Source organism: Exophiala aquamarina, assembly GCF_000709125.1.
Source record: "Exophiala aquamarina CBS 119918 chromosome Unknown aczIA-supercont1.1, whole genome shotgun sequence".
NCBI classification, from domain to species: domain Eukaryota; kingdom Fungi; phylum Ascomycota; class Eurotiomycetes; order Chaetothyriales; family Herpotrichiellaceae; genus Exophiala; species Exophiala aquamarina.
Window position 1 is genome coordinate 4,372,279 of NW_013550587.1, and position 18,128 is coordinate 4,390,406.

Consider the following 18,128-nt stretch of genomic DNA (forward strand, 5'->3'; position numbering starts at 1 on the left):
CCGGTGGACTCGGTTTTCACGGATGGAGTTCGTGAAAGCGTCACAGCTGCGCGCTGCTCCATTGCTTTCGCGTATTACCTCGAAACTTCTCTTCCGGTACGAGCCTCAACTTTGTGCAATTCTTCCTATCCTCGCAATCACCACCCCAATCACTCTCACCCACCCCCAACCCCTTACACAGCGCCGTGAAGAACTGCGGTTCAAGTGCCGCTACAGACATGTATCTGCCCTCATCCTTGCACTCATACACGCCGTAGTACGGGCACCCCCCATCGACAAGATTCTCTCCCCGGGGCCGACCCCACTGTCCAGGAATCCTCCTCGACAGCCGGGCCATCGTCGCCAGATAGGACACCCCGTCGACCATATTCGACTCCACGATCTGCCCTTCACCCGTCCGCGCACGGTGTGCCAGGGCAAGTAGTATTCCCGTGAAACACATGTGGCCTCCGCCAGCGAAGTCCGCAAGAAGATTCCCGGGCGGACTTGGAGGCAGCGGACGCCCACACTCGCCCACCCTGTTCGCCGGGCCTAGAGTCGATAGCACCCCCGACACTGCAAGGTAATTGAGATCATGGCCCGCCATGGTGGCGTATTTGCCATCTCACCGGAATCCAGTCAGCCGCGCGTTGCGTGCATGACGACGTGACGAGGCTCGGTAAGCATGTTCGGTGTCTTTGTGAGGGCGAGGTACTACTGCCTAATAGGCCATTTTGTTGAGGATTAATGATGTTATACTGGTAGAGATGCTCCCTATGAGGCGCGTAACCGAACCATCAGACATTGCCAACGCGGCATGGTTCTTGGGGTCAGATCAGTTTTCCTTCATAACCGGAACGACTCTTGCGGCTGACGGCGGAAGAGGTGTATAGAGCTAGTTCTGGTGCCACCAGCAGCGTGGTGAAGGCAGTAGCATCGCAATAACATGGATGTAGAGAGATATCAGCACCGGATGGTCGGACGGTAGATAAACATGGGCCGCCAATGGGCCGCCCTCTCCCCTCTCTAATTAGTTGGATTGCCCTGATAAGTGTTCGGGTGGGTCGGCGGCTGCTATGAGACATCAACAACTAGAGAATTACTTGAGACCTTCGGTGTCGTCACCCCTAGGGCCTTGAGATGCTCGCCCCAGCTCGGAAGGGGTTGTTTAGAGCTCGCGGCGTGAGATTTTGATTCTCCCGACCTACTTAGCACCTCGGGGAAAGGAAAGGGGCTTGAAGCCTAGACTCGGCGGTTGACCATTTAACTCCTAAGGGCCGGTATGCCTTGTATGTGAGTTGAGATCTTAACTAGCTCGACCAGGTTCCTCAGGCTTCAAGCTAGATAAGTCTGGGGTCCCCTTCTCTCGGCCGCCTTTCCCCACAGTTTGCGTCTTCCATTTACTAAGGCCCCTGACCACCCACGGCCCGAGCACTTTGTCCGTAAAACCAATTTTCACAACTTCCTGTCAACACCCTGCAAATCCAATACAGCGCTTCAATACCACTGCCACACTATTTGGCAGTCTCCAGCCTGGTCAACGCATGCTATCATCATGGAATCCCAATTGTGACGCCGCGCAGCCCATCTTGCTTTGAGATAGTCGCATCTTCGTGGCGAAAGCCGTGGGTCGTCCAAAATGACTGCAGCGTGTGAGACATGCCTTCATACAGATGTCATGCTGCTTTTGAAACACTTCCAGATACAGCGTTAGTCTAGCCCATTCTGATGCTGATCTACGGCTTCTACCCAATAGATAGTTAAGTACACTTCTCTCTTGGAACACCGGCTGGGTCTTCTTCAGTGCTTCCCAAAAGTTCGGTCGTCTGATGGATATACCCGTCCTTCGAGTCAGCTCCCGGGCGAATCCAGCTGGTCTAGATTCTTCTCTCGACGACTGGTTCTTTGAAGGTTTTCCATGTAAGGATGTCCAAATCAGCACCCGATCAGGTGAAACGACGGCGCAGATGAGGAGCTGTATTCTATGTTGCCGTATTCTCCGCTCATGGGTGCGAGGTCTCTTGCATGTATTCAAGGCCGCATTCCCAGACGCTAGCAGTGATTTTGGGAGCTCAATGATCTAGTTTTTGACTGACTCGCCTCTACCTCTTACTGTAAGACGGTTCTGCGCCAAGCACGGAAGGCCTGTTCGCAGTCGAGTGAGAAGCGTCGAAACATCCCATGCCTGAAAGCAGCAGTCATTAGAATGACAACGCAGCTTCCACATGTCCACCCTTCATGATGGAAGTGTGCCATCGAAGTTCGGGACTTGGCGAGGGTATCCTCATTATCAAATAGGAGCAGAAGCCGGGGAATTGGGGGTCATCATGGCAGGCATCGAGGGATAGGATTGTGGTCTTTCTTGCGAGATACCCTGTCCCCTTGTTGGCGTCAGAACATCGACTCGATTGTCTGGAAGGCCTTAACAACCAGGTTGCGAGCACAACGTCGAGATTTCTTGCCCAGAAAGGCTAAATCTCATCCGCTTTTATTGACCCGAGGTTGAGTCGCAGGGCCCCACTCATCATTCGCTGACGGGCCAAACCTGTGTCAGACAGCTGCAACGAGTAAGCATTGGCGACTCATGGCTTTATTTATGCTCTGTGGATGCCCTTTTGATTCTGTCACTGCTCGCTCCAGATCTATTATGATTCCAGGCGACAGAAAATGGCTACAGAATATGAGACCGTTGTTTGCTACCCCCCAAATCCAGGGCCAAATTGGAAGGTTGAAGCCACTAAGGTGTCTCGCACATTGCAAGAGAAAGAGTTGAGGATTCGGATGGTTGCTAGTGGTATCTGCCACACAGACGTGTTTGTGTCATGTATACCCCCGGGAGTTGCTGGGCTTGAATATCCCAAGGTTCTCGGCCATGAGGGTGCAGGCATTGTTGAGGAGGTCGGCCCTGGAGTGACCACCGCCGCAGTTGGAGATCCAGTCCTCCTATCATACACCTACTGCTCAGACTGTGACCTTTGTGGTGTCAGTCAGAAACCATACTGCTTGAATTGGCATGGTCTTAACATCGTGGGGGATAAGACTCTGCAAACTGCGGGAGGCGAGGATATTCAGGCCAAGTTTTTTGGTCAATCAAGCTTCGCTGGCCAGAGTATTGTGAGTGAGTCGAGTGTGGTCAACGTCAAGGGTACCGTCAACAACGAGGAGCTCAAACTGCTGGCTCCATTGGGCTGTGGCTTGATGACTGGTTCTGGGGCAGTATTCAACTCTGCTAAAGCGAAAACCTTTGACATTGTGGTGGTGACGGGAATAGGAGCCGTCGGGCTAGGAGCCGTAATGGCAGCCAAGATTGTTGGTGTCAAAGAAATTATTGCGGTAGACCGAATCGGTCACCGGCTTCAGGTCGCGAAAGAGCTCGGCGCCACTCAGATTCTCGAAAGCAAGCCGGACACAAATCTCACCGAGGAACTCCAAAGGTTAGCAGGAGGCGGGCGTATCTCGTACATCTTCGAGACGACTGGTGTAGTCAGTGTCATACAAGGGGCTTTGAACGCCTTAGGAAAGCATGGGAAGTTTATCCAAATAGGTGTCCCTGCAACGGATGCAGAACTCAAGATACCGTTATATCAGCTCTTGTCGCAAAATCAGGCATTTGAGTGCATCTACCTGGGTGACACTACCGGTCAAGAATGGGTACCGAAGATGATCCAATGGTGGCGAGAAGGAAAGTTTCCGATCGAAAAACTCGTCAAGTTTTATCCAGCCAGGGATGCGCAGGAGGCCTTGCATGGGATGGAGTCAGGTGTTGCCATCAAACCTGTTCTTGTGTGGTAGATGTGATTCAATGAAGAGCGAAATATCTATGGCAGAGAGTCGTTCCTGATCGTTGTGGTTGCTGAAATAAGCTTCTCCATTTTCCAAGCCTTCTGCAGTGCTTGACGCAAGACATCAAGTTCGCTTTCTGGGGCCATGCCACCAGGCTCAGGAGGTCGCCGGTCTAGATTGGTCGGGAACGGGTATCCATGGCCGATTGCTTTCAAGATTGTTTCTACTTCTTCCGTCAGTCCATCTTGTTCTTCATATAATTTCCTGACACTGGGCCAGCATCGTTCAATTATCTGTATCGTGTCAATACTCTCCATCGTCTTTCCAAAGGCACTACTGATCTGCAGCAGGTTTGCGCTTCGCTGGATACCTGAACTTTTATTTTCACCAGCAGCATGGAATAAGGCCGGATTGAAAAAGACTGCGTCCCCCAACTCCAGAGGCACCGATACCCAACTCTTTTCAAAGTACTCCTGGAATTCCCCCAAGCGGTAAGCCATGTAGCCCTCCTCGAACAGTTGAGAGAAAGGTAAGAAGCGTGTAGGGCCGGACTCTAAAGGCATATCGCTATGTGCGACAGCCCCTTGTAATGTTAGAAACTGAGTCGCAATTTGTGTGGCTTTTGGGAAGCTCGAGCACTGATCCGCTGTCTGAAACCCCAGGTGGTAGTCGCGATGGCTAACTTGAGGCTTCCCTCCAGGTTTGACAATGTTAACTTGCGCAGTGATCTGGTAAGATTGACCAAGCCAAGTTTCGGCGACGAGAGCAAGCCAGGGATTGCTATAATACTGCACAAAGGAGTCCGGATCAGCTTTGGCATGTTTCTGAAATGAATTCCAGATCCTGGAATTCCTACCCCCTGCTGCGAAATGGTCGCCTTTAGTGGAACTGCTGACAGATTCGGATTCGATGATATCTTTGAAGATGGTATTGACCTTGTGGAACAGCGCTTTGGTCGAGGACGATGCAGGGTATAAGCCTTTCAGAACGAAGACGCCTGGACCGGATAGTAAGATATGGTGCCATTCATCTTGGATTTGGTCGACGATCTGTGGACCCGATGCTGGAAGGGGTAGAGACTTAACGTCGTAGATAGGAATGTTGGCCGTGACGGAAGCTGAGTGTTGATAGAGCGCCGGCTCGGTGATTTGGGAGACAATATCTTTGAACTTGTCGAGAGATGGCGGACGACTGGCTGTATAAAGTCTCTTTGGGACATATTGGCCGAGATCTTTTGTAGAGTTCTCTTTATTTAATGAATGATGGACAGCTTCGCCGTTCTGTGGACGGTTTCGCATTGCTGTTGTCCCAGGCATAATTCTTCGCCGTTCAGAGAATGTCGGATTGAATCCAGACAGAAAGAACGAATCCAACTCAAGGTCTTCATTCATCTATAAACCTCCCACTCCCCTTCTCAGTCTCCGGACGTTCCAATCCGCCAATGTGCACGCTCATTCGTAGACTGACTATATTTGATTGCTGCTGTCGATGGAGAATCCATGAATGGCTGTTGTCAAATCATTTCCTCACAAACTTCAGTTGTCCGAGGGAGAAAGCTGGACCGAGCTAAACCACGTGATCGTCTAGCGCAGACATCATCTCGCTATCACGTGGGCGGGGTCACCCTGATCGGGTATGTACCCGGGAAGTCACAAGGTTCAGGCACTCCGTCGCCTTTTCATATTCAGTTATCTCTTATCGTGCCAAGGACGGCAGGGAATACGTAGACCAAAGCTACCGAAGATACCAAGTACCAAATATACCAAATCACCCTTCCGCGACCTATGACCTCTGCACGTACAATACAAGGATGGTCCACTTAGCATATCGGTGAATGTCGACAAATTTGGGCTATCTCGCTGGGCACGAGAGTCGGTCCGCACTCCTGCCACATCGTACTTTCTGTTGGTGGTTCGTGGGGTTCGTATGCTCTTTGATCAAAGGCTAAAGCAACCCGCGAAGGATTGGTAAAACGGTCACTCGGCTATGGTTCGAGAGATCCATAAAGCTAAAGCCTTCTCATGAGGCAAGTATTTGGAATACTTGGTATATCAATCAGTGGGGTAAGACCGCAGAGCCTGGGCGAGGCTCATTGTGGTTCCGTGCCCCGAGACGGAACTTGTGATATGCGCCACAGGTTCCGAACAACACCTGGGTGTCAATGAAGCGGCCCGACTCACAATACTCAGTTGATGGTGGTTTCTAGCTAAGAGCTTATCAGCTTGACAAAACTTGCCACGCCCCGGGTTCTTTAGATCATAAAGGGAGTGCTATACTTTACTGACTATGCCACTCTGTCTCTTCAATCCCATTCTCCGTCCCTAACACGCCGGCACCAAATAGATTGAGGTTTATTTCGTCGCCGCAGAGTGGAAATGGATATGGATAAGGCTAGCATCGGTTCTATGAAGGACGAGGTTCGGGAACTACAATCCAAGGAAGTGGGCACAATCAGTGATGTGCAGTGAGTATCAGTCATCAATGGGGTAGAATATTACTAACATGGATTCAGACACTCGATCAATCTCCTCGAGAAGAGGGTTAGAATGAAGATGGACCTTTGGATTTTACCCATTGTCACGCTACTCTACCGTGAGCCTGTTTCTAAGAATCGAGACGAAGTTGTCCAGGACTGAGAGGTGATAGTGTTTTGTTTCATTGATCGCTCCAACATCGGTAAGGGTTCTCAAAATCGACCCAGGGCCTCAGCATGTATTGATCATTTCATAGGCAATGCTCGAATTGCTGGCCTGGAGAAAGACCTCAAGTTGAAAGGCTACGATTATAATGCGCTGCTATCCATCTTCTATATCTCTTACATTACTTTCGAAATACCTGGAAATGCCCTATGCAAATACATAGGGCCTGGGTATTTTATCCCGATATCCGTCATCGGCTTCGGTGCAGCATCCATCGGTGCAGCATTCGTGCACAACTTTAACCAATTGGCCGGAGTTCGATTCCTGCTGGGAGTGTTCGAGGCTGCGATGCTTCCAGCGAATATATACTATCTCTCTAGATGGTACACCAGAGATGAACTTGTCTTCCGAATTTGCTTCTTCATCCTTTCAGCTTCGTTGGCTGGCGCATTTGGAGGCCTTCTAGCCTCGGGAATTCTTACACTAGATCAGGTCGCCGGGGTTACGCGCTGGCGGATGATATTCTTCATTGAAGGTAGACTACACCTCTGAACTGCACATTTATTATAGATCTGACTTCGAACACAGGAATCATCACCGTTATTCTCGGCACCATCGCGCTCCTTATGATGACCGACCGCCCAGAGAGTGCCAAATGGCTCACTTCGGAAGAAAAGCAACTCGTCTTGGATCGCGTTAAGGCAGAGCGTGTTGGGACAACAGAAGTGGTAGACCAGTTCACAAGGAAGAAGTTCCTGAAGGGGTTTACGAGCCCTGTGGTTGTTGCCACTGCTCTGATCTTCTGCCTTAACAACATAACTGTTTCTGGCTTAGCATTCTTCCTGCCGACAATCGTCAGAACAATTTATCCCACACACACCGTCGTCAGCCAACAACTATACACCGTCCCGCCCTATGCTCTTGGGAGTGTAGCATGTCTAGTCCTCTGCTATGGCAGCTGGCGTATGAAGCGTCGCAACATCTTCATTACATTATCTGCCGTACCAGCGATGGTAGGTTACATCATCTTCCTGAGCACCAATAAGCCATCAGTCCGCTATGCCGCAACATTCCTTCCTATGCTCGGAATCTTCTCCAATGGGGCAATTCCTGCATCTCAAACATCTGCGGCAGTTGTATCTGACACTGCACGTCTGTCCGCGGTCGCTTTTTACGCCATGATTGGAAACCTTGGAGGGCTCGTGAGCACTTGGGCCTTTCTACCGTTCGATTCACCGAATTATCACATCGGCAATGGCTTGAATCTCGCCGTTCAGACCATGATTCTAGTGATCGGGACTGGTCTCTTTTGGTGGGTTGCACGTGATAATCGAAAGCGGGATGCAAAGGATGTAGATGCCGAATTGGAGGGCAAGACAATCCAGGAAATTCAAGATTTGGACTGGCGTCACCCAGGATATCGCTGGAAGCTGTGATGGTGCTGATCCGGGAGCGTACTTTAACAGCATTCCTTCTGAAAAGAATCAAAGTCGACAAGAAAGATATGATGAGAGAGTTCACACGAGCAGCGCCCATCACTGGCACGCGAATGCTCTTTTTTAGGTCGTGAGTAGGATTCTACGGCTCCAGGAAAGAAGTCGAAGACCTAGTATGGCTCATTCACATTTCGAGTAGCATTTGCCGTCTAAGTTAACCACCTCCTACACTTCTTCCGGCGGAACGTGTAGAAAGAATTTTATGAAGCTGAAATGATGGGTTCCTATGATGTGTTTTACACCTTAATATGTGTGAATCTTCGTCAGCTTGTCACAAACAGACAATCCACCCCCTTTCCCCCCAGGGCCCCCCGGTCTCAATTGATGATCTGTTCAGCTGGCATAGTAATTCTAGCAGCATCTTTTGACCTTAATGGACAAAGACGTTTGTACATACAACCAGGGTCAGTATATCAATGTGTGTTTTTACTGGAATTGTGAATATTATGCTGATACTTATTACTGATGAATGTTGTGCAGTAAAGGTATGGAGTATGTGTATAGAATTCAGCGCTATCGGTCGAAGAGTATGCCAGCAACGTGCCAATGCTTCCAATAGCATCAACAAACGTATTCCAGCGCTATAGGCGAGCCTTTTGGGTCTTAGCAATAAGAGCGTTCATCTTGTCCGCTGCCTGAACAAATTTCTTGTAGTTGGGAAATACACCTGTTGGGTCCCACTTCTGCCGAATCTTCAGGAACTTCGCCAACGCGGTATCGGATAGTACCTTCATCTGCAAAGAATTGATCAGCTTGATTCCTGGGAGTAGGTCCATGCTTGAGAGTACTTACGTTGGCGTCATCATTGTTCATATCAATCTCTGTGATATATTGTCCCACAGCCACTGGCCAAGCCTGGAAATACTTCTCCCGCATTGGTTGATAGATGGCAGGCTCCAGCTTGGGATCAGTCCAACCAGTGATGGTTGAGATATATAAGTCCTGTACCAAACTTAGGGCACCATCTTCTTCATTAGGCATGATGTCGCAGTGGCACATGAACACGGAAGTTGTTCTTGTGGGAAACTCAGTGAGTGCTGGTTTTATCGCGGCCAACAACTTTGTTCAAGAAATCAGCTTTCATCAGCTTTCAATATCTCTGGAGAAGGCTCACCTGTGGAAGAGGAACATTTGGATCGTTCATGATGCTATTAATCTGCCATCGTTGCGTGCTGTCATTACCCAAGAATCCACGCTTGCGATCGAAGACCTCTGCAAAAGTCCTCTTCTCAACTGGTCTCATCTCGATTATCTGCTCCCTTACGGACGCAGGGATCTTGTCGTAAGCACCCAACAAGGTCTTAGCCTCGCGTAGTGTGTCCGAGTAGCAGAGGAGGTTCAAAGTCAAGACAAGCTTGGCACCAGCGGGAACATCATCCGTTGTATATGATGGGTCATATTTCTCAGCAAAGTCGATTGTAAGGTTGAGATCCGTGCCATACTTGGGAGTATCACGTCCCCTCTCGATTGCCCAGGTCATCAACTCTTCGTACTTGTCGCCAAGTTCAAACTTGAAGATTCGTTCCCACATGGTGGAAGCTGGGATGGTCCTACACCAGAATCGAGTGACCACACCAAAGAACCCCAAGCCGCTCCCTCTGGCAGCCCACCAGAGATCCTCGTTTTCTGTAGGACTTGCAATAACTGTTCGACCGTCTGGGACAGCGATTTCCATCTTGTTGATCCAAGTCTGATTAGTTGCACCCCAGCCTCGCAGGAACCATCCTTGACCCCCAGCGAGTAGGAAGCCAGCAGCTCCGACTGTGGGTGCATGTCCGTGTGGGAAGAATCTTTTAACTTCTGCAAGTTTTGTTGATAATTCTTCAGTTCGACAGGCTGGACCAAAGCAAATTTCATGTGTCTTTGTGTCGTAGTCGATATAACGATTAAGATTAACGGTGTCGATGAGGATGCCGTCCTGAATAAGATTTCCCATATTCATAATATGGCCTGAGGACCGAATACCGACCTGCGTATTCAGATCGGTGGCGCGCTTCAGAGCGGTGGCGACCTCTTCTGGAGATGTAACGACGTGAATCTCGCGTGGAAAGCGTGCTGGCGTGTCTGCCGTTGGATTATTCCTCCTACATCGTTCATATTCGGCGCTCCCTCGCAGGAGAATTTTGCTCGAATAAGACGGAGTAGTTGTGTATCTTGCCATCGTGGTATCTGGGCAAATTCTGGATGGAAATAGAAAGGCAATGAAGAATGTGTAGATTCAATGAAAAGAATCAGTACAGGTTATGTTTAGACATGGCCGAATCCAGGATTCTAGAGCGTCTATTTCAAGGATTGGTTCACTTTCTCAACAGTGGCAATCTACCTTGGTGGACATAGCCGCTGCTGGGTGGACGGGGCCGCCTATCTGACGGAATGGCGGAAGTTTTCCGGAGTCCCTCCCGACCTGAAAACAGATGAGCCCATTAGGCATAGAATTGTTCAGTCTAGGTTGTAGACGCTCTGAGGAGCACAAAAGACGTGACTTGTGAGTATCCAGATAGTACTTGCACTCATTTTGTGGCCAATGTCAGGCAACATTTTATAAGCAAGTACGCTCGCGGCTCCCTCGTATACACGTACTCTTTTCTGGGGAATTCACGTCGAGTTTTGTTCGCCGACAGCTACTAGGGGGTACATCCTTGTTAGAACAGCAACAAAGATGCCGAGGAAAGTCCTAGTGTCTGAAGTGGTATTGCACAACAAGCCAGAAGATATCTGGATTGTTGTCAATGGTCAGGTATATGATATGACCGACTTTTCAGAAGAGCATCCTGGGGGAGCAGAAAGTTAGTTTCGACACTTCATAAGCATCCTGTATAACGACATATGAAGCTGATAGAATTCTGCAGTAATTCATAGTTTTGGGGGCAGGGATGCTTCGAAAGCCTACAATGAAGTCCATGCACCCAGTCTCATTCAGAAAACACTAGAATATAATTGCCACATTGGTGCCCTCGACGTGGCCAGCATCAATGATGAATGGCAGGTGAAGACAGCCCCGAGTGCTCAGATATCTATGTCTGAATCCGCCACGGAAACATCGTTGGAATCAATCATCAATCTTAACGACTTCGAGGAGAGTGCTCAGCAAAGTCTTTCCGAAAAGCCATGGGCGATCATAAGTGGAGGCTCGAATGACAATATCACCCGCGACGCGAATATATCTATACTCCAGAGAATTTGGCTGCGTCCCGCTGTACTGAGGGATGTTGGGCAAGTGAATACACGGTCGCAGCTATTTGGCTGTGATCTGCATGTGCCCATCTATATTGCACCAATGGGAGGAGCGAAAGCCGGAGGTCCGGACGGAGAGCTTGCGATGGCAAAAGGGGCCGCTGCTTCCAGCATTATCCATTGTATTTCCACGCCTGCCTCCTTTCCTCATGACGAAATCCTCGAAGCCACCCCTAGGCATGCGTTCTTTCAAGTCTACGTTAATAAAGACCGACAAAAGTCAAAGGAGGCAATACATAAAATGACGAAATCAGGCAAGATCAAAGCGATATTTGTCACCGCTGATCTGCCTGTTATTTCCAAGCGCGAGGCAGATGAAAGAATTAGGCCGGATACCCCTGGTGGGAAAAAAGACAAGAAAGGTGGAGGCTTTACTCGGCAAGCTAGTTCATTCATTGATCCAACTTTCAATTGGGATGCTTTACAGTGGATGCGGAGCTTCACGGACCTACCAATAGTGGTGAAAGGCATACAGCGCGCCAAAGACGCTGTGATCGCCATGAGAATGGGGTGTGATGGAATTGTGCTCAGCAACCATGGCGGCCGGGCAGCTGACACTGCACCACCAGGGATCCTCACCTTGCTTGAACTTCACAAAAACTGCCCAGAGGTGTTTGGAAAAATGGAAATTCTGGTCGATGGTGGCTTTAGAAGAGGATCAGACATCGTCAAAGCTATTTGTTTAGGCGCTTCTGCGGTTGGGATCGGCAGGCCGTTCATGTATTCGATCAAATACGGGTCAGAGGGGATTGAGCATGCTGTTGAGAGTAAGTTCCAACCACTGATACAGGGGTTTGCATAAAGCTAATGTGAACTAAGTTATCAAGGACGAGATCGAGACTGCAATGCGACTATGCGGGATGACAGATCTAATGCGCGATGCTCATCCGGATTTTGTAAATACTGGCGAAATTGACCACCTAGTGCCAAATTTCCACCACCCTTATGCTCGAATAATAGCTAGAAGAGTATCAAAATTGTAAAACTGGTTTTCTTAATGTATAGACATACATTTCATAGTCTGTTTCGGGACCGAGAAATCTACTTGAATATGAACCGGTAGTACCATTTGCGCAGTCGCTCACTCTAGCCATGTAACTGACTTGTAGTACAAGAACTCCTCCAGACCCTGGTAGCCATTGAACCGACCGAACCCACTCTTTTTGACTCCGCCATGTGGTAAAGCGAACTCGTCGTGCACGCTCATGGTATTGATGTGTATAGCACCAGACTCTATACCTTCCGCCATCCTAAATCCTGCCCTCAGATCCTGAGTGTAGACGGACGCCGATAGACCATACTCAGTGTCATTCGCTAATTCCAGTGCTTCTTGTTCAGTTTCGAATGTGTAAAGTGAGACGCTTGGACCGAAAGATTCAGTGGCATAAATATCCATATCCTTGTTGATATTGGTCAATACGACCGGAGACATCTTGGTCTCCAGTTTCCCAACTAGATTGGTGTTCCCATAGAGTGCCTCTGCGCCTTGTGAAAGTGCACTGTCAACAAGCCCACGATTTCGCTTTGCTGATCTAGCGGTAACTAAAACAGGAGTTGACTCCGGCGAGCCGAAGACTTTCTCGATAATCGCCTGGAGAATAGGTTTGAACTCGGACACAATAGATGAATGCACAAGGATACGTTCAGTAGACATGCAGATTTGGCCGGCCTAGTTGGAAAGTTAGGTCTTCACAGCACACCATCATAGCAAGCAGTTCACTTACGTTCAAGAACGCACCCAGTGTACACTGCAGGGCTGCGTTTTCCAGGTCTGCATCCTTCATCACGATAGCACTTGCCTTGCCTCCCAGTTCCATTAGCACCGGCTTTAAATGCTTGCCGGCGGAAGCGGAGATGATACTGCCCACTTTTGAGCTCCCAGTGAAGTTAATTTTCCTGATAGCAGGATGAGCGATCAACTGCTCGGTTACAGCGGCAGCGTCAGAAGGGCGGTGGAAAATAGTATTTAACACGCCATCCGGCAAACCTGCTTCGCGGAAAACATCAGAGAATCCCCAATAGCACTGCGGTGAGAATTCTGGTCCCTTGAGTATTGCAGTATTGCCTGTTGCTAACGGGAAAGTGATGGAACGTAACCCAAGATGAAATGGAGCATTCCTGGAGATACCGAGTCAGTCGTACGTGGCTTTCTGGAATTCCTGCCTGACTTACCACGGAGCTATTCCGAGCACAACACCGTAAGGTCTTTTCAGGATCATTGCACCCATCCCTTTGTGAATGGACGTTGGAACTTGGCCAGTCACTGCACCTGCGATCCTTCCTGCTGTATCCTTTAGACCCTCGATGGCCAAGCCGATAATGAACTCCTGGTAGTCCTTGCTGGCGCCAATCTCCTGGTGTATGTAGTGCGCCATCTCGTCTTTGCGTTTCGCGAAGACATCGGCGGCGCGAAGAAATATGTCCCTGCGTTCTGATGGTTTTGTCGCCGACCAGCTTGGGAATGCTGCCTTGGCAGACTCAACAGCGTCATTGACCTGTTGAGGCGAAACAGTCGAACAATGTGAAATCTCAGCACCTTTCAGACAGCCAGTAACTGGAAAGGTCTCTTTTGTAGTGACGTCCTTGCCATTGATGATTAGGGGAACGGTATGGAGGTGGCGCTTGTCAAGAGCAACTGAGCATTTTCTCGCTGAACCGTATCGAGAGTGACCCGGTTGAGAAAACTTTGTAGTCGCTCTTCTGATACCATACATCTTGGCCCTTGACAGTTCACACTTGAAACGACACAGCTGAACTCCCTATATGATGATCTCCAAGTCCTGAGTGTTGAGAAAGCAGTAGTATCAGGATACAAATATCACGAGTTTCTCCCGTGCCAATTGCGGTTGCAAGAAGACCACCAACCACTGAAGGGGAAGCATCAATAATAATGGGGCAGATTTGACAAGATGTTGTGCACCGTCACAATCTACTCCAGCTAGTTCCTCGTGGCCTCAAATCCTCCGATAACAGCACCGACAACAGCATCGGCCACTGTGTATCCGTATGTCGACCTGGACTCAATCGACCCATGTCCCAAAATCAGCTGGGTTCTCTAACCGCCATCGGAACTTGCTCTAAACATCTAGGCGTAAGGATCCAGTTTCAGCGCGTTGGGAAGCAGGAAGGGCCTCGTGTGTCACTCTGGTCCGGAGGCCACCTTGGGCGGGGACTCCTCCGAGGGAGGCTCTCCACATAGATTGCGGCAATTTTTCCGAAATTAGATTAGTAAGATGGGATGAAGCAGGCCAATTGAGGTGATTTGTGATTTGAGTTATCAACGGAATTTCCGATGGGCCATTCCGTAGATGGTTGCAGCCATTCGATCCCCCAATCCGATCCTTGTCAATTTTCGCACTTGGAAGAGCTGGGGAAGCAGAACACCGCTGCAGGTCATTGTGGGACCTAGATGAGCCACCTCCCACCACATCGGGTTCATGGAGGCTTTACAAACCATCTAATGTAGATCGTACAAGGACTGGATTATCAAAATCAGTTTAGAGTATTGTGACGAACTATCTGACTCAACCCGTCTTCAGTATTTCCGTAGGAAATGCAAATGCAGAACATGATCTTATTGCAGCTTGCAGGCTTTAGCATAAACTTTCTTCTCAATCGCTGTTATTACTATTCTCCATACTCCGAGACGTATAATTCCCAGGCTTTTTATGAAATTCATCCGCTAGCATAACGTAGCGGTCCGTCATTATGTAATTCAGTGTAGTCAGTGCTGTTGGTGCTATGGTCTGGTTGCTTCTCAGGCTTCGCTCTCATATTAGAGACTTGAGAGTAATTTAGTGAAGGATCCGCAGAGACACTGCGAGGGAGTTTGTTTTTATTTTGTTTCTCGAAACCGTTCCATCGATGGAAATTGTTGATATAGATGCCTAGGGAGTCTAGCATTCTGCCCACACTCTGATTGACAAGCTCGTCAAGGCTTTTAGGCTGAGTGTAGAAGGCAGGGACAGGAGGGAAAATGATTGCACCAGCACGCCTCAATGCGAGCATATTTTCGAGATGTATGTCGCTCAGCGGTGTTTCTCGTACAGCGATCAAGACCTTGCGGCCCTCTTTGAGGCTCACATCCGCAGCACGAGAGATCAAATCATCACAGAAGCCGATTCGTACCGCCGCTAACGTCTTCATGCTACAAGGAACAATGGCTACGCCATCGTGTTGAAACGAGCCTGAGGCTATAGGTGCGGATAGGTCTTTTGCTGTATAAGTAGCATGCGCTAAGCTGCGAATATGTGCCTCTGACAGATCTGTCTCGTATTTGAGAGTTGCAAGTGCCCATTTACTGATGATAAGATGAGTTTCAATGCCGAGCTGTCGCATGATCTCAAGCATCCTGATCGCATAGATGGTACCCGTAGCCCCTGTAATACCCACGACGATTCTCCTAGGCCGTGGCGGCAATAATGTGATGAGCCTGTCTTCATTCGTTCGAGGGCCAGAAGGTTGAGGTTGTGACTCGCTAACGTTTTGGAGATGTGATTCCGGATTCTGATATGATCTATTTGAGTAATCTGATTTCCGTCTGTGGCTGCAGCGATGAACTGCAATAGGTATAACAAATCGGCGACTTTGGGCAAGGCCTCGAGCCGGTGGTTGAGCAAAAAGTCTCAACATTGTGAGAACATGCAAGAGCTTGTCCTTCGATACCGACGACTGCCTCTCGACCAGATATGGGCAATGCCTTATTAGAAAAAGTGTCACCCTCGAAGAATACGCCGTGGGCAAGATGTACAATGACAAGTCTAGTGGAGTCATTTCCTATCACAGCCTCCATCTAGTCAATCGACAGATTTGTGGATCAGGATCTTAGCCGATTGCGGAACATGTTCCGGACCTCGGTGATACTACTCGTATCTGGCCACGAGTATGGTGGGCAGTCTATCTCACTAGCAGGAACACTCAGCCTTTTAGTGGATCGCGTTAATACGAAATATTTCAAAATAGATTAATCCATTCCTTACCTCAATTTGATACAGCCAACAATGTCTTCGCGAAAATTCCTCAGATCAATTGTCCTTCCAAACCTTTCCTACTCCTATACACCTTCAGCCGGAATGCCTCCAGACCCACTGGCTGCACAAATTGATTTCCGAACGTTCATCGACGTTCTTCGTAGTGATGGCGACCTAGTTGAGATCGATCGTCAGGTAGATCCACATTTGGAGGTGGCAGCAATTGTTCGAAGGGTAAGTGAAGTTAACGGCAAAGCACCACTCTTCAACAATGTGAAAGGCGCCAAAAATGGCCTATGGAGGATGTTTGGGAATGCAGCCAGCCTGAGAAAGAATGAGGCGGAGAGGTACGGGCGACTAGCAAGAAACTTAGGACTGCCAACAAATGCCAGCTGGAAGGAAATAGGAGAGAAAACTCAGGCTGCCAAAAAAGCCACACCATTGAAACCGAATGTTCTGCCAACTGGGCCTTGCAAGGAAAACAGGCTATCGGGCGACGAGATCGATCTACATCAGCTACCAGCTCCTTATCTGCACGTTGGAGATGGCGGGAAATACCTACAAACGTATGGTGTCCATGTCCTCCAGACACCCGATGGCTCGTGGACGAACTGGTCTATCTTTCGAGGAATGATTCACGACAATAAGCATCTTGTGTGCTTGGTTGGTAAGGGACAGCATAACCAAATCATCCGTGAGAAGTGGAGAGACGCAGGCAAAACCGAAATTCCTTGGGCACTTGCCTTCGGCGTACCCCCAGCTGCAAATTTTGTGGCTGCTCTCCCTATTCCAGAAAACGTCTCGGAAAGCGAGTACGTGGGAGCAATGACAGGGAGGCCACTGGACCTCGTGAAATGTGAACTAAGCGACCTGCTGGTACCAGCAAATAGCGAGATCGTGTTCGAGGGGGTGACTTACCTAGATCAGAGCAAGCAGGGAGATGAAGGTCCTTTCGGAGACTACCTTGGACTGGTGTGCGACGACGACAGGCACTCCATGCCCTTATTTCGAGTAGATTTGATCACTCACAGAGACGATGCAATCATGCCAATCTCAGTACCGGGGAGAATCACGGATGAGTCGGTAAGTTTAAGGACACACACGGCGAGAATCAATGCCAACTGGTTACTAATTGTTGACCTTTCTCAGCATACCACAGGAGCTCTTGCCGCAGTTGAGCTCCTCTCGTTTTGCAAAAAGCACGATTTGCCGATAATAGACGCAAATGCACCTTTAGAGACACATGGAACTTGGTGCGCACTTACAGTCGACACCGAAAGATTACGCTCGCTCAAGACAAATTCTCAGGACTTTTGCCAGAAGCTGGGGAGTATTGTATTCAACAACAAGAGCGCAATGTTGATTAACAGAATTATCCTTATTGGAGAAGACGTGAACATCTATGATCTAAAAGATATAATTTGGGCATTGGCAACAAGGTGCCGGCCTGGCCTTGACGAATTTGTATTCGAGGATGTTCCTGGATTCCCATTAACACCCTACATGGCCTACGGAAGAGGTGATTCAAAACGCGGGGGTAAAATGATTCAAGATTGCGTGATGAAGGCTGAATACGAAACCGGCAGGCCTTTCACCAAGGTCGATTTTGAGACTTCGTACCCGGAAGACGTGAAGGCGAAGGTTAGATCTACTTGGCGAGAAATGGGTTTCGACGAGCCCTGATCATTTAAGGTCTGGAGACAGCCATTGGTCACCTGATAGCTACTACTTAGTTAGGTAATGCTACAAACAACTTGTCTTTTGAGCCCAAGTCCGCCGTTTACCCCCGAGTTTATCTCTCATAAGGTTTCCGATGATTTGTTATTGCGGGCCGCAGCATTTCGGAAACATTCTGTAAACCGTTCCGTATCACGTCCAATCTGGCCTCTACTTCCTGACTAGTCCCATATGCTAAGAGGCGGCAAGTCTGAGGACGAGTATTGTCAATCCGAGGGAGCAATATAGCCGTGATTGCAGTGCTAAGTAGATATGGAGCATTGGTGTATAGCATCAAGGAGGAGCGTCAA

The 18,128-nt window shown here is 49.0% G+C and overlaps 9 protein-coding genes across 9 annotated transcripts; 4 read left to right on the forward strand and 5 right to left on the reverse strand.

The window, feature by feature from the left end:
- Positions 1 to 40: 40 nt before the first annotated feature.
- Positions 41 to 586, reverse strand: A1O9_01535 (alpha-methylacyl-CoA racemase; the record flags this gene model as incomplete). Its single annotated transcript, XM_013410693.1, has 1 exon — positions 41 to 586. One exon carries the CDS (start codon positions 584 to 586, stop codon positions 41 to 43), a length of 546 nt encoding a protein of 181 aa, XP_013266147.1.
- A 2,060-nt stretch (positions 587 to 2,646) lies between these two features.
- A1O9_01536 (uncharacterized protein) lies at positions 2,647 to 3,771 on the forward strand (the record flags this gene model as incomplete). Its single annotated transcript, XM_013410694.1, has 1 exon — positions 2,647 to 3,771. One exon carries the CDS (start codon positions 2,647 to 2,649, stop codon positions 3,769 to 3,771), a length of 1,125 nt encoding a protein of 374 aa, XP_013266148.1.
- A 26-nt stretch (positions 3,772 to 3,797) lies between these two features.
- A1O9_01537 (uncharacterized protein) lies at positions 3,798 to 5,060 on the reverse strand (the record flags this gene model as incomplete). Its single annotated transcript, XM_013410695.1, has 1 exon — positions 3,798 to 5,060. One exon carries the CDS (start codon positions 5,058 to 5,060, stop codon positions 3,798 to 3,800), a length of 1,263 nt encoding a protein of 420 aa, XP_013266149.1.
- A 1,077-nt stretch (positions 5,061 to 6,137) lies between these two features.
- Positions 6,138 to 7,837, forward strand: A1O9_01538 (uncharacterized protein; the record flags this gene model as incomplete). The annotated part of the gene is made up of 5 exons (XM_013410696.1): positions 6,138 to 6,226; positions 6,275 to 6,354; positions 6,409 to 6,438; positions 6,493 to 6,936; positions 6,990 to 7,837. The coding sequence occupies 5 exons, from the start codon at positions 6,138 to 6,140 to the stop codon at positions 7,835 to 7,837; spliced, it is 1,491 nt and encodes a 496-aa protein (XP_013266150.1).
- A 641-nt stretch (positions 7,838 to 8,478) lies between these two features.
- On the reverse strand, positions 8,479 to 10,058 carry A1O9_01539 (uncharacterized protein; the record flags this gene model as incomplete). Its single annotated transcript, XM_013410697.1, has 3 exons — positions 8,479 to 8,631; positions 8,690 to 8,956; positions 9,012 to 10,058. The coding sequence occupies 3 exons, from the start codon at positions 10,056 to 10,058 to the stop codon at positions 8,479 to 8,481; spliced, it is 1,467 nt and encodes a 488-aa protein (XP_013266151.1).
- Positions 10,059 to 10,556: 498 nt separating this feature from the next.
- A1O9_01540 (uncharacterized protein) lies at positions 10,557 to 12,114 on the forward strand (the record flags this gene model as incomplete). The annotated part of the gene is made up of 3 exons (XM_013410698.1): positions 10,557 to 10,683; positions 10,747 to 11,898; positions 11,951 to 12,114. 3 exons carry the CDS (start codon positions 10,557 to 10,559, stop codon positions 12,112 to 12,114), a joined length of 1,443 nt encoding a protein of 480 aa, XP_013266152.1.
- Positions 12,115 to 12,212: 98 nt separating this feature from the next.
- On the reverse strand, positions 12,213 to 13,845 carry A1O9_01541 (NAD-dependent aldehyde dehydrogenase; the record flags this gene model as incomplete). Its single annotated transcript, XM_013410699.1, has 3 exons — positions 12,213 to 12,800; positions 12,856 to 13,249; positions 13,304 to 13,845. The coding sequence occupies 3 exons, from the start codon at positions 13,843 to 13,845 to the stop codon at positions 12,213 to 12,215; spliced, it is 1,524 nt and encodes a 507-aa protein (XP_013266153.1).
- Positions 13,846 to 14,806: 961 nt separating this feature from the next.
- A1O9_01542 (3-octaprenyl-4-hydroxybenzoate carboxy-lyase UbiX) lies at positions 14,807 to 15,763 on the reverse strand (the record flags this gene model as incomplete). The annotated part of the gene is made up of 1 exon (XM_013410700.1): positions 14,807 to 15,763. One exon carries the CDS (start codon positions 15,761 to 15,763, stop codon positions 14,807 to 14,809), a length of 957 nt encoding a protein of 318 aa, XP_013266154.1.
- Positions 15,764 to 16,131: 368 nt separating this feature from the next.
- Positions 16,132 to 17,784, forward strand: A1O9_01543 (uncharacterized protein; the record flags this gene model as incomplete). Its single annotated transcript, XM_013410701.1, has 2 exons — positions 16,132 to 17,184; positions 17,251 to 17,784. 2 exons carry the CDS (start codon positions 16,132 to 16,134, stop codon positions 17,782 to 17,784), a joined length of 1,587 nt encoding a protein of 528 aa, XP_013266155.1.
- Between the last annotated feature and the right edge of the window lie 344 nt (positions 17,785 to 18,128).